The 15107-nt window shown below is 36.2% G+C and overlaps 1 protein-coding gene across 5 annotated transcripts in view; it reads right to left on the bottom strand.

The window, feature by feature from the left end:
• Positions 1 to 12653, bottom strand: part of LOC109101954 (netrin receptor UNC5A) — a 171713-nt gene extending 159060 nt beyond the window's left edge. For all 5 annotated transcript variants that reach the window (XM_042738111.1, XM_042738113.1, XM_042738112.1 and 2 more), the window contains exon 1: positions 12067 to 12653. In XM_042738111.1, the coding sequence (XP_042594045.1) occupies positions 12067 to 12157 (91 nt within the window). In that variant the 5' untranslated portion in view covers positions 12158 to 12653. The remainder of the gene's footprint in view (positions 1 to 12066) is intronic.
• Positions 12654 to 15107: the final 2454 nt, after the last annotated feature.

Genomic DNA, 15107 nt, shown 5'->3' with positions numbered 1-15107 from the left:
AGAGTTGTTGAGGGTACGAAGAGGCCCAACAAGAGAGGAAGAAAAATAAGCAGAATTAATCAAGAATGTCATTTATCATTGCTGGCAGTGTGGTGTTTAGCCAAACAACAACAAAACTCCTGAAGCAAATCTGAATCAGTCATACCACACCTCTCAGAAAAGTAATTTAGATTTTCCATATAAATAGAAATTGTTGCTGTTTTTAATGAGGCGAAAACCCATAATGACAGCATTATGAGTCTATAAAATGTTATAAGAGCCTACTGGGTAAAAATTCAGTCTCAAAACCCATGAACACAACTAAGAAAATATGACTTAAACAATATTTAATAAGTTACAGGGTCACAGGTTACCAAAATTAAAGATACTAGTGAAAAATAAGAAATTATTATAACTTGTGTAACTAAATGCATTACTACTGTTTAAGAATTTGGGGTCAGCAAGGTTTTTTCATGTTTTTGAAAGAATACTCTTATGCTCACCAAGGCTGCATTTATTTGATAAAAAAAATACTGTAATACTGTAAAATATTATTACAAATTTAAATACTTTTTTTCTACAATAACATATCTTAAAATTGTATTTATTCCCTTGATGTCAAAGCTGAATTTTCAGCATCATTACTCCAGTCTTCAGTGTAACACGATCCTTCAGAAATCATTCTTATTTGCTGATTTGCTGCTTATGAAATATTTTTTTTTTATTATTTTCAATGCTGAAAACAGTTGTTTTGCCTAATATCTAACTAGCTATCTATCTATCTATCTATGATGAAAAGAATTTGAAGTAGTAAAGACATTTATAATGTAACAAAAGATTTGTCACTTTTAAACAATTATTTTTTTTGCTAAATGAAAACATTCATTTAAAAAAAAAAAGCTTTTTGGTAATGTAATTTAAACAATTCTAAATATGTATAATTATTATAGCACATTATAAATAAATGCTGCTATGAACATAAAATGTGAGAGACAGCATCAACCAAATATAAGAATCTGACTGCAGCACTCAAATGCTAGCCAATCAGAACACAAGTCTTTGCCAATCTCAACCAATGGCAATGGAGTTTAGGACAGGACATCTGTGTCACATCTGCAATCAAATCTAACATCAAATGTGTCATACATTTAACTATTGCATTGATCTTTTTTCTATTTTTTTAAAGCTATTTCAACTAAAAGACAGGACTTACATTCTACAGCTGCCACAATGACAAGTACGAGTAAACCATCCTCCTTATATTGTCTCTGAAAGAGTGTACATTGAAAAGGCTTGACTAAATAAAAAGTAGCCAAGTCTGCTTTTGAAAATGTTACACTTAAACCACATTAAAAACCTTAACACAATCTCTGAAAAAGGCTGAATAAAGGCTTTTCACCATATGTCTATCTCAGCCAAACAGCAATAATAGAGTACATTTGTGAAGCACCAGTGAATCTCAAAGCTCTTTGTACTGAGACTGTTATCACCTGAGCTATACATAACTTGATTTGGCATCAAAACACCTCCTATCCTGAGCGTTTGACTATTTGGAGAAATGTTTGCATCTAAGTTTAACAGTGTGAGATTTATTGTAATGATTCAGCGGGTGAAGCCGCATGCTTACCAGCTCTCGGCTGGGTAATTAGGTGGCCCGAGCACTGAGACTGAGACAATGCCAGAACACCTCTACTCTTCCCAGCATGGTGAAGTCTTGAGTAACCACAGTGAGTCAGGGAAAGAAGAAAGGAGATGATTCATAGAGCTCTCAATGAAGGCGCTTCATTGAGTAAAGCAAGACAGAAATGTTTCTTACACTGCGAGCTGTGAAAGTCTGGGCTGAAAATTGAATTGTTTTTAAAATAGCAGCAAACCATGATCTACAGGCAGGGAGTCACCCTACTTGGATCATGGTGGACTCTACAGATATTTTTAGACACATTTAAAGAAATAGCTCACGAAAAATTGAACATCCTGACATTATTCATCCACATGTTGTTCTGTAAGCCTGTAAGCTTTATTTTGGCCTCAGAGATTTACTTTGAGACACACACTGGTTCACAGTATCCTGACTAGTCAAACTAGGACAAATACATTTTTAAAACAGTAGTCCATATTACTCTTGTGCTATATTTTTAAGCCTTCTGAAGCCATATGACAACCGTGTGAATTTCAGTTATTCACAAAATCGTTATTTTTTTCCTGCAGCTCTGAAATATAATTATCTATACAAGATATTCATATTGTTGAGTTATTTCTGAAGCAAGGTACATTTGGCATCAATGACGTCAAATGAGGGTAATAACTTTTTCCGTCTATTCCTGACACAAAAGTGACCCCATAAAAGAACAGAATCTAAGAACTGCTTCATCATTTTATTGTAACTCTTAATAACTCTTGACTGTAGCATAATGGCAAAAACTGTGATTACCATGTCAGAGTCAGAGTAAAATCCCCCAAAAAAAATCAATTTCTACCAAGACTTTTATTATTTTAAAACTACAAAATGTCAAATCTAAAGTTTAGAGTGAGGTTACAAAAATCTTCTTTTTTTTAATCTTTAGCCAAGGGTAAGATTTTGAGTAAATAACTTCAATTTCAGCCTGTTCTTGACACAAAAGTGAAGACATATGAACTACTTTCAAAGTGCTTTTATGGTGACTTCAAAACTCCCATTTTGTCTTCAACACAAGAAAGAGAAAGTCATACAAGTTTGGAACGACATTAGAGTAAGAAAATGAAAACTGAATGCAAACTATCCCTTTAACACTTAAAATATCTTCAAAAACAATGTTGACCTTGCTGAGGTTAGTTGTAAATAGCTTCACAGACCTATTAAAACATAAACTCAAAGAAAAGTCTTTTGTAAACCCGTAGCGACTTCTTGTGTATAGACCATGACTGAAGCTGAAGGGAATATTCGGGGTTAACTACAACTTAATGTCTAAAGACAGCATTTATGGCATGGTGTCAATTACCACAGCAATAATTTCATCATAATGCACTTACTGAAAGCCTTGCAGGCGAGCTGACAGCGGCACGAATAAACGATTAAAATAAACATTAAGTTGTAAATAAGCAGGAATATTCCTTTAAGGCTTCGAAGTTATTATAACAGCAAAACTCCATTTACATTGGCAAACTCTCTCACTTTCTTCAGTATGCATTAATCATTATTAACACTCCATTTCTGCATTGCACTTCAATATTCTAATTTAAAATGTGCTAAAGATGTATGACAATCACTTGAGAAGGAAGATGGCACACTGTCCTCTAAGGACAGGATGTGACATAATGAAACATTTGGCACTGTAGAGCCTTTTATTGCAGTGACATCATATCCTTGGGTTAGAAACACCTCACATAAAGCTTAGAAGAGGTTCGCTTCCACAGCGAGCGCAGAAATTAACAGAAGGCCTTGTTAATTTATATGATCCAGCTCTCAAATCCTTTTGCCCCTAGAGACTCCTGCTGAACACGCAACATCTCGGCAGGCCGTTTCTGAAAATGTGTATGATTTACGCTGAAAATTAATCCGATATGTTTGGCTTTGTTTAGGAGAAGCCAGGAGAGGCGGCAGCAATAATGCTTTTTTTAACTATTATGAGGTGATTTTTTTGTAATATTTTAATGTTACCCTTAACAGGTTTTCAAATCAAACAGACGATGTTGCTTGTATCCTCTCAGTGCTAACAGACACCACAAATGTCCTTCACTACAGCTCATTCAACATGCATGAGAGCCAAACACTTACCTGAGCTCATAATCTTTTTGTAAATTAACCAGAAAACATGTTTTATGGTTGAAATAATACTATCAAAGTCATTTTAGACCACACACACACACACAAACACATTTACAGTAAACACATAGACTGTCTGTCTCCGTATGCCATTTCACAAAGGCACGAACAGTAAGGTCTCTAAAGAACGGCTGTATGACTAATGAGCCCCCTGGGTTACTATAAACAAAGAGAAAGCGGCGAGAGGACCACCTTTAAAGGTCTTTCAAACGTACTGAAATCCTGCGCTTCCAGGGATTAAATAAAAGTATAGGCTTATAAGAAAAAGCAAATGACACATTTACAGTATTCATTAAAATCCATAGGCTGTGCACAGGCCCAGAATGAGCAATTCTGTCATGATTAATTATACAAGGATGATGTCTTAAATCTATTTCAGTGGCTTCACTGCTCTTAACGTCCTTGACGAGAAATGTTTCTTCATCTCAAAATCTAAAATCTTGTCAGCTACGACCATTTTTCATAAACATCCCGAGTTTAACACAAAGAGCTGGCATCATTTTATTCTCCGTTAAAGTTAAACGAAGAAAATTAAATGTTTTACCCACACACTTTTCACAAGCTAGAGGCTGCTAATAAAAATGGTTGCCAAAGGAAGTAGTAAACGTGCTACTTTTGCCAACCCTGAGTCTTCCAAATGAATATACTGTCATTACAAATGCTAGTGTGATGCTGACATCTAACCTCACAAAGAATTTACCATGGTAACTTCTGCCAAAATACTGGTTACGACTGTTATTGTTCTACTGATAAATCCTAATAAATTAAACCTGCTGTAAAAATGGACTATTGTACCATGCACAACATGTTGCAGATATGTGTTATAAGAAAGCAAATTTATTTTGCTGAATATAAAATAAATGTAAGTATGAAACTAAATACAGAAATAAAAACAAAAACAAAATTAAACTAATGTTCAGTGAACAGTTCATATCACATTGTCACATTTGTGACTAATCACCACCTTTTTATATCTTTCCTATTAAAATAGTTTCTGTAATAAACACTGCATTACTGTACATTATTAAAAGTATTGTTTCCCCTACTGCCAGATATTTTCTCAAAACAAACAGAGCCATGAGACTATTAGTTTTGGCTACTGCTTGTTGATTTTGGCAAACATCTGAGTGATCTGACAGGAAACAAGGTGGCACTGATTGTCATGACAACAAACTTTAATTTTATGCGACACTGCATTTTTACACAGTATCTGGAGCTGGCACAAAAGGCACTTTGTAAGAAGCTTTTAGATTCCGTATTATTTATCTGTTTACTGATGACAGTGGTAGCTAATAACCAAATTACAATCATTTACTACAAACAATAACTCCAGAAAGGTCATTTCTTAAGAATTCTATAATTTTAAAATCACAAAGCGTAAATATTTAAATACAGAATTAGGTTTCAGAAGCCGGCAAAGTGTACAATTATATATTTAGATTTTAAACATCTTCCGTGTCTCTGAAAAGGGTGAGCAGATGTTTTGAGCTGAGCAGATGTTTTGAGCTGGCCGTTGCATTCCCTGTTGACTGCTGAGTGAGGGCTGAACTACGGCCAGTGTTGACTCAGTTGAATTGCTAGCCTGAGGCACAACCGCATGGAATATGAACGTAATGAGCAAAGGTCAATAGGTCTCCTTCCCTGTCAACATCATCACTTCAAGAGGACACGTTTTGGCCGTCTCTGAGCCAAGCCGCCCTCAAATATCCTTGCCATTAGAGAGCTTACCACCTCCAGCCTGCCTGAGGTACTTTGTATTGACTTGAGACATGCTCATACACTCACACAGTAATGCTAGAAAAAAAAACACCAACATACAGTTTATGTGCTAAATATGCCACATGGAAATCTTTCATACACAACAAAGAAATTAACTGCATTTTTTTTCTTAATAAAATGTCATAAAATGCCATGTGTGCTGCAATGCAGTCCCAAAGTGTTGCTATATGCAGTTGCTAGGGTACTTGAGTAGTTGCTTACTTGTCCAAGTTTAAAAACCTCACCCTCTTTAAGATTTACGAAGGAGGAGGAGGTAACCATAACACAGTACTATCACAAGTACTGTCATTATGTATTGCTTTATTATAGATTTAAGTCACAAATATAACCACGCCTCCCCCCAAAAAATCTGAATATTATCATTAAATAATTCACCATGCATTTAAAATTTCCTTTAAAAAGCCACTTTTGGGTATCATTCATGCACCTTGTAGTTTAATAGTATTTTTATACTATTTTGATTTTCAAATCTCTAACCTTGAGCAATAGTAATAGAGATGCTTATGTGTGTAGAGTGTAAATATTCTTGTATGGTCGACCTCTATACTTTCCAACTGCAATATAAACAAAGTTCACAAAGAAACCTCAATCATATCCAATATCAATATATTTTAGTGACCAAAGAGCTTTGCTTTGATACCCAGTATTCTAATAACTGAAAGCCCTGTTGTTTACCTTCATGATTATAAACAAGCAGGTTTTGAATTGAGGTTAGCCAAGAACAGCAAACAATTTTGAACTTCAAACTCACAGACACAAGGGTCAGCCCGAGTACAACTCAACAAAACTCATCCAGATCAGCCATACGTAAAAGAGATAGGCTGAACTTGAGAGTTTCATTAACCTTGAAGTGGGCAAATATCAATATGATGTACTGTCATTGCTTTTGATGCTGCAGTTATGCAGTTCAAAAGAAAGCTCCGCCCTCACTTGTATTATGGGCTGGCAGAGCGTTCAGTCTACAAGGTAGTAGTCAAGACAATGCTCCCTCGTGGAAGCCCTCTGGAAGTCTCGTGTGCTTGCCGCTGCTGCTGTGCAGCGCATACAATAACAATATTCTGGATGCATCTTAGACAAACTTCAAGGCTACAAAAGGACCCAGAGGACTTGCATAAAAGGCAGGGATTGAGCACCTCCGTGTTTAACTCTACCCTGTCGTTGATTGATGGCCAATTAAACAGTTAGAGGTTTATTGATCACAGGAGAATGAAGAGCGTCCCCAAACAACCTTAAATATTCTGGGTGATGAACCACAGATGGGCTGAGAGCAAGCGGAGCTCCACAGCAAATTTTTCATGTTTATGTTCTCCGTCGCCACCGAACAAACCCTATGGACTAATAACAGTTGGAAGAAAAAAATTACCCCTTTTGTTGCGTTACTATTGCGGGACGAGGCAAAGTGCTTGAGTCTATTGAGTATTCAAGCAGATGGTTCATCATTAAAGCGGACAGATCTTACTTAGATCTCACAGACTGCAAGTCAAGCCAAAAGCACCTTGGGAAATGCACTCTTATCTCTTCGGGGAGGGGCATTCACCCAAGGCTTTCATAGACTCTAGTGCTCACAATGTGCTGAGAAGCAGTGTCTGCACATTAAATGCATCTGCTCTCAAGGTCAACAGTACTCCAGCTTTCTCTGGCCACTGACAGCACCTCGGGGAAGAACACGATTAGTCTCTCTGGTGACAGCGCTGGTCTTTGGTTCCTCCTGCTGACCGCATCCTTTCTGAAGGGCGTCTCCATGCTGCTTGCAGGAGGGAGCAGGTGCTGAAGACCAGGACAGGACCAAAGGGGCCTACAATAAAGATTGTACTACAACACAGAATTCCTCATTAGCAACTGTTCCTGTATGTAATATACATATTGGTCCATTGAGCAAGTATATCATATCTACGTATCAATATCTAGGGTCTACAATACCTGCTAGAGACCAACCTGAACTATAATAAAATAAAAAAAATAAGTCTGTTTACATTTTTAAAAACCTTCAGTACTGAAATTGAGTCCTGTAAGACATCTAGTATTATATTATCAATACAACTAAATAAATAAATAAATATTTATTAACCATGCTAACCATCTAAACCTTGACCCCTTGGATGGCACAACAGCCATTTCAAAAGGCTAAGGACCCACCTAAAGCCCCGAGTCCACCCCATAATCATTAGTCTGTATGTGCTTAACTGAAGCAAAAGGGCACATTTCTGAGATATGATGCTGTTTGATAGGAGACGTCCCCCACCCCAAAGGTTTGTGTCACACTTTCTCATGTTCTCTGCCTCGCCTCTCCTTCTCCATTTGCATTTGACACTTATGGAGAAGACATATATAGCAGCGTGAGATAAGAAAAGACCACATTTGTCATCAAATGGAGCATGCTCTTGGATTATGGAAAGCCAGCTGCTGTTGACTTACACTGTTTGCCTGTTCCTCATCTCTGTTACACCATTTCACGCCTCTCCATTCATCAAACTCAAATACAGCTATACATATATAAGTGTGGAAACTGTGAGAGTGGTAGAAATATACCATCTATTTGAGAAAAAAAAAAACGTTAGAATCGTTGTGAAATTGCAATGTGGCCAGTGTTGAGTGAAACTAAACAACAAAAACGGATTTAATCATGTTCCGCTTCCAAACGCTTGCCGCAACTCCAAATAACTATGCTCTCAGACATTAATCTGTTCAAATCTTCCAATGAAATTCTACATTGCTTGATTCTTTCGGTTCTTGTACTGTACATCCTGAAGGCATCAAAAGCCCAACATGACAGCAGAGTCTCTTTGCATGCATCATTTGAGTTTATAGCTTACAAGTAGAAGGGCAAAAATCAACTCATTTCTTTTTCTTTTTTTTTGACACTCTATACAGTGAAAATCTGGTATGGTTTAGTGAAAGGCCTAATTAATGTTAAACTTTAAAAATTCAATTAAAATAATTTCCCCTCAACATAAAAAGTCGAGAACACCAAAAAGCTTGCTTCATCCTAATTGCAATAATCCAAATGACGACAGTAAAATCACGTCTCTGGGGTCTGAGAGGCCTTTGAGAAGCTTTGAGAACCACATAAGAAAGCTTTTGAGTTTCTCTGCACCCCAAAACCCATCCCTTTCAGTGAACAACCAAGCACACTGACAACAGTGCCAAAAATCTCAGAAAGCCCACCACAAACTCCAACCACAAAAATCCATTGCCTCTTTCTCTCACACACACAGAGAAAACAGCGAACCCATTATATCACTTCTTTCCAAAAGGATGGGAACAAATTAGAAACTATACTTTACTTTTAGGGTTGTGTTGATTGCATGAATGATTCCTGTACTTTAAAAGTGTGCACTGAATTTGATGAAGCTGAAGTTGTGTAGGTATGCATCATAAACACATTCCTAGAAATACGATTTGCCATGTTTGACGTGTGTGTGTGTGTTCTTTTTTTTTTTTTGTGTGTTTTGTTTTTTTTGTGTGTGTGTGTGTGTTTTTTTTTTTTTTACCTGTGACATACTAAATACAAAAACTAAAATACTAAGGTTGGAGGATTGCAGATCTGATAAGACCACAGACAAAAGATGGGAAAAAATGCTCAATGCCATTTAGAAAATGCAATAAACCACATAATCTTGTTTGGTTAGGATAGCAAAATATTTAGGATTATTAACATTAAAAATGGAAAATAGCATTCCCGTATCATTTTTATTGACATCATAGGCTGTGCATCTGATCAGTGTTTGTTTGTTTTATTATTTTTATGCAAGTTTATTCATAATACTTTTGAATATTACTATGACAGTACACAGTTCCTTGTAATTAAAAAAGTATAAATTTAATGACTTACTTTCCTACAATAAATAATTTTAGTACTGAACTGGGTCAGTATAAAATCCTGAAGCAAAACAGAGCCACTAACACAGGCTATAGTATGAAACACACACACACACACACCACAAACACAATGTGCTGATTCCTTTTGTCTACATACTGATAAAAACCCTCCTGTCGGCTCAACGGTAGCTGATCTCCCTGAAGCCACCACATTGTTTGAGGAAGAGCTCTGTTCTGTCTCTTGTGTGCTCTCTGATGAAGACTGACAGAGCGACCTTTATTTTTGACCGGATTATGTTTCAAGGGAAAGACAAGTTGGCTTTTTTTTTTTTTTTTAATAGGAAAATGCACCGTCAGCCTGTTTCTCCCTGGCGAGAGCACCTTGTGTGATCTTTTATGATCTTTTGGACTAACAATGTCTGCGAGCAAGTGTGCTTACATTATTTCCCCTCCATCCAATTTACATTTCCTCCTCTTACAAGTCTGGAGAATAAGAAAATTCCTGTCTGATCTTTTTGCATTCGGAAGCGAAGCAAGATAAGTCCTTGACAAATTAAACAGAGCATGCAAAAGATGGTGGGAATTTAGGGCATTTTTTGTGATGCCCTGCAATCTACTTAAAAAAAAAATAATTATATATATATATATATATATATATATATATATATATATATATATATATATATATATATATATATATATATATATATATATATATATATGCTCCATTTGAACAAATGTTTGAAAAACCTAAGAAATGCCACTGTATTTCTTATATGATTCCCTTGGGTATGACTGTTTACCTAGTCTTAATGTATGCAAAATCCTTCACTAATTAATGCACAAGAAAATACCTTCTTAATTTAGCTTTCATGCAGAGTTTCCTAAAGCAAGACTGATAATTGCACAAGTCAGCCCTCTGTCCACAGCAGAGAGAGGGCAGAACAATGAGAGACAAGTGTGAAATTTTGCTCTGAGGATACTCATCAGCGGTCCCCAGCTGGGCTCTATGGTGATGATTACTATAAAACCTCTAGAAACTTTCCCACAGTCAAGTTTCCCACAGCCAAGACCTTCCTTACTCCTCTCACTCTCTTGACACAATGTAATACAGATCTCTACAAGCCCAAACTGGTCCACACAAACACATTGTGGGTGGACTAGGTCAGTGTTTCCCAACCTTTTTTGCTTTATGGACCTCCACAGCCTAAATAACATTTAAACACCCTTTCATCCATACCAAACGCAGCATAGAATAAGTTATTAGTTATAAGTTTTAGCTGATATTATGCTGGATATCATTTATAATTATTACTAATATTATTAAAATGGTTATTTAAATTACAGTGCGTAAGAGCCAATCAAATGCATTTATTTAATCTAAAGCCTTGAATGTCTGGTTTCCAGGTTTAGCAAAGAAAAAAAAAAAAGAAGCTAAATCTCTCTAGGCTACACACACCCCTGGTTGGGAAACACTAGGCTAGGTGACTGTGATTCTGTAACTGTAATTATGTCCAGGCATGGACAACAGGTTAATATCTGTTAATACGAAACCGTCTTTATTTCATTCCTTTTACAGTATGAAGCTTGGAAAAACAGTAAAGGACAGTAAACAAAGGTTTGCAATGCACTATGAAATCTCTCCTATTAAAAATATACCATGAATTAATCTTAAAATGCATATCCACACTGATTCTTATGTGTAAAAAAAAAAAAAAAAAAAAAAAAAAACCCTTAAGCTTGCCATTTTTGAATTGACAATCTTAATTTTGGTTGTGGGAGTCATAACAAGGAGTCATTATTTGAGCAACCAGTACTGACAATGTGTCATATTTCTGGCATTGCAAATAAATACAATTAAAAAGCAAAAGTATTCATAATGAAAACATCAATTTAAAATGTTTATTAATCATTGAAGCTTTACACATATAGTAAATCTTCACTTCTTTCCTTGTAAGGCTATAATGGGTAGCTGACCAAGACAAGTGCACGACGTGTGATGGGAGGAGAGCACGATTATTTGTGCACGTTCTTTTCCACTGAGCTGTCCACGAAAGCATGTTTACCTCATTTTATATATCTGCACACAACAAATGTACCCTGCACCGTTCAGTGACCGCCGGAGCTCACTTTACTTCTTAAAGCTGTCACAAACACTGGCAATGCAGCAGGAACGGATGAACGTCGGCGCGTGGAAATGTGCGCCCGTAGAGTACTTCATTCAAGCTGACGCACACAGAAATGTAACGGGGATAACAGGACGCAATATTCAACTATTTTTATTTGTTTAAGCACCATGGTATACATTTCAAGTCATTTTCAATTAGACAAACCCTTGGTTTCGTATATTTCTATTCGTTTAAACATTTCGCCGTATGTGTCTCAGGCGCGCCGCGAGACTCATGCTCGCAGTAACATGTCAATCAAACTTACTGCACGTTCAAGTTCATGAATAGGTTCCTCACCTCTGTTTCTGCGCGTTCTCGTTATACAAAGTAACAATAATATGGAGCAAACGGCTTATTTCGCCTACAAATGAACCCCGTGAAATATTATATTGTGTTATGATTCGGGAAATCACACCACAAAGGGAGACAGCTGCTGTGTGTAAAAGCAAGTACGCATGGCTTACACATGGCTTTATCAGTCGAAACTGAAAGATGCGTTTCAAAACGAATGAAACTCACCAGTGAAGGTAAATCCGGACGAAAACAAGCAGATCCATGTGAGTACAAGCCCGGATCTCCAGCGGACAAAGGGACCCAGGTGTAACGGCATCTTTATCACCTTCTCGTTCACGTTTAAGTCAGTAATATCTGCTGAATGAGCTGCGAGGAGTATCTGCTGTCAGTCTAGGTTTAGTATTCGTAATATTACACCGAGCAGCGCATTTATAAGTCCTCTTTCAACACATATCCTCTTCCTGTACCTTGGCCATCAGTGCGTCTTCGTTGCTCAGAGACAGCAGCGCATCACAGGTGTGGTAAATAAAGACGCGACTCTAATTTCTTCACCTCACTCACCCACATACACACACACACCAGACGTGTGAAGAGAGAGAGCAAACGTCCTCACTCTTCTCCGTCTTCTCGCTGTCCGCTGCAGAACACTTGCTCCTATAAAGAGAACGGTGGATACTGGCTTCAGCGCGCGAACATCTGCTGCTACAGCAATGCAGGAGTGAGGAGACGCGATGTATAGAGCAGTGAGGGAGCAAAACCCGGAGCGGAGTCCAGACTCTTCACCGGAATGGAGTGCGGAGACCCTTGGAAACGACGCGTCATGTAAGCGAATAAGTGAATAAAAGCGCATTTAAGTGTTTTAGAAATAGACGACACCGGGGCTAGTTGTCACACTTTCACCAAAGTGAATATGTTTAAGGATAGGTTTGTTTATAGCGTTTAGTTGTGGCTACAAAAAATAAATAAATAAATAAATAAAATAAATAAAGAAAAGAAAAAAAGGCTAGGCTACTTAACATTTTCACCGTAACTTCACAGGAAAAAGATCAAGTTCATTAAACACGTTGACATTTTGTGTAAACAGCGTTGCATGTGGTTTAGGTTGTCATAATATAACCTTCCATTAAAGAGACTATTCTAGACTTTTCAGCTCAGTATGAAACACAAAATTCAGAAGAAGAATTATTAAAAAAAAGGTTACATGGAAAAATATGTTTTGGCCAATGAATAATAAAAATAATACAATTATCATTTATTATCGTCATTATTAAGAATTATTATTATTATTATTATTATTATTATTATTATTGTACAAATATTTAAAATTAATACCTTTTAAGAAATACTTAAGTCTCCCTTTGACAACTAGCCCCGGTCCAACCTATATAGTATATTTTAAGGATATATCCCATCAAATGCACAAACATTGAACAAGCTTAATTATTAATCATATCTATCTTGCAATCTACCTATAATCTCTTTCTTCATTAAATGTTTTGCCTGCCCACACACACTAAAGAGGACAAATCGAATATATATATATATATATATATATATATATATATATATATATATATATATATATATATATATATATATATATATATAACATATAAAAGAAACAAATAGCACAAATAAGTATGGGGGGAAATACAGTGCAAGTAAACTTAGTGCATTTAAATTTACAAATGTGCTGTCTGTCTATTATTGCCAATGGATGGTAGTTAGAGATATTAAGGACACTGTCAGATTAGGAAGGTTACAGGTTACATCTCCCCAATTCTGTGTTTTGAATGATTACACATAACATTTAAATCAAAAAGAGCTTAGCGCTTTCCACCCAAACATTATCTTATTCCACATATCTGGATCATGAAATTTAGATACTTCACCAGATTAAAGAGACCTAAGTGCAAGCAAAATAGCATTAAACGTAATCATTTCACTGTATTGCACATCACAATTAGATTTCTGACCAACAGCATGCACAGCTTATTAAGGTTTGCTTGATTTGAATGGTTTAGTAACAATGTTGACAGTTCCCTCAGGTTAGTTTAAGTAGCAAACATGAACACTGCACTAAACCACCGCCTGGACTGCAAATGGATTACATAAAAAAAAAACTATTCATAAAATATGAACTGATACTGAGCCAGATATTCTGCCATATCTGCTCAGTGCATGAGTATCAAGTTCAATTTGTGTAAGATGAGATTCTTCAAAGCAAAATAGCTAATTAGCAAGAACGGCATATGAATTGTTTGTTTATTGATCTCATGTCCATTGACTGAAATTAAAACGGTACTCGGGTGTTATGTTGGCAAACATGCAGAAAACACTGTACTTCTACACATCTGGGCCTTTTGAGTTGAGTATGATTAAAGATTTAGAGACACCACCTTTATAATGAATTGTACAGGCCGCTGAAGCTGTAGCCATTGATCAATAACAGCATTCCTAGATGCTTTGCCAGCAGCCTGTTCCTTAAGGTGTTTTGCATCTGTTCAGTCAATGTTTGTATCGAGGTAGAAGTTACTTCAGCCTTGATGTACTTTTCAATACTTTTCAAGATAGGCTTCTCTGAACTGGCAATATTTATCTGCTCCCCAAAGCAATTAGCTGTGAGGTACGAAGCGGTCAGCATGTCTCTTTGTATTCACTGGCTGCGTTTCCAATTTTCCCTGAACCTCTGCTTAAGATGTTTCATGGCAGTAACTAGGGCATTCAATAAACAAAATTATATAATTGCTTAAATGTAGTGCTCTATTTAATAGACATGCTCATCCAATTAAATTGACGAACATCAAAAATGTGTTTAATTCTGTCTTAGTTTGCTTCTTATATATTTTCTTTTGTGCCAACATACAAAATGTTCAAATTATTCTTCACAGAAGGTCACAGAGAACAGGGGAAAACAATGCTAAATGCAAATAATAAAATGCCATTTTGTAATCATGCATAGTTAGAATAATAGAATAGTTAGAATGGCTTTTCAGCTTTTCAAAAAAAGAAGAAAATGCTTCCAATATCTTTAGATATTGCCATCAAAGCCCATGCATCTAATAAAACAATATGGTACAGCAAAATAGAAAATTGACCCAGACTACATGAAATACTTTAATAAAAAAAAAAATGCTATTTTCCCAGAGCATCTTTAATCTGTATATTTACTAAATTATACTATCATATATTAAATGATGACAGACAAAGCAAAAACCCAGTAAAATAGATTCATCTGCAAGGTAAATTTATTCTGTGACTTATAT

This window comes from Cyprinus carpio, chromosome B14, assembly GCF_018340385.1.
Source record: "Cyprinus carpio isolate SPL01 chromosome B14, ASM1834038v1, whole genome shotgun sequence".
Classification (NCBI taxonomy): Eukaryota; Metazoa; Chordata; class Actinopteri; order Cypriniformes; family Cyprinidae; genus Cyprinus; species Cyprinus carpio.
Note: the sequence above shows the minus strand (reverse complement) of the source record. Positions and strands in the feature narration are given on the sequence as shown.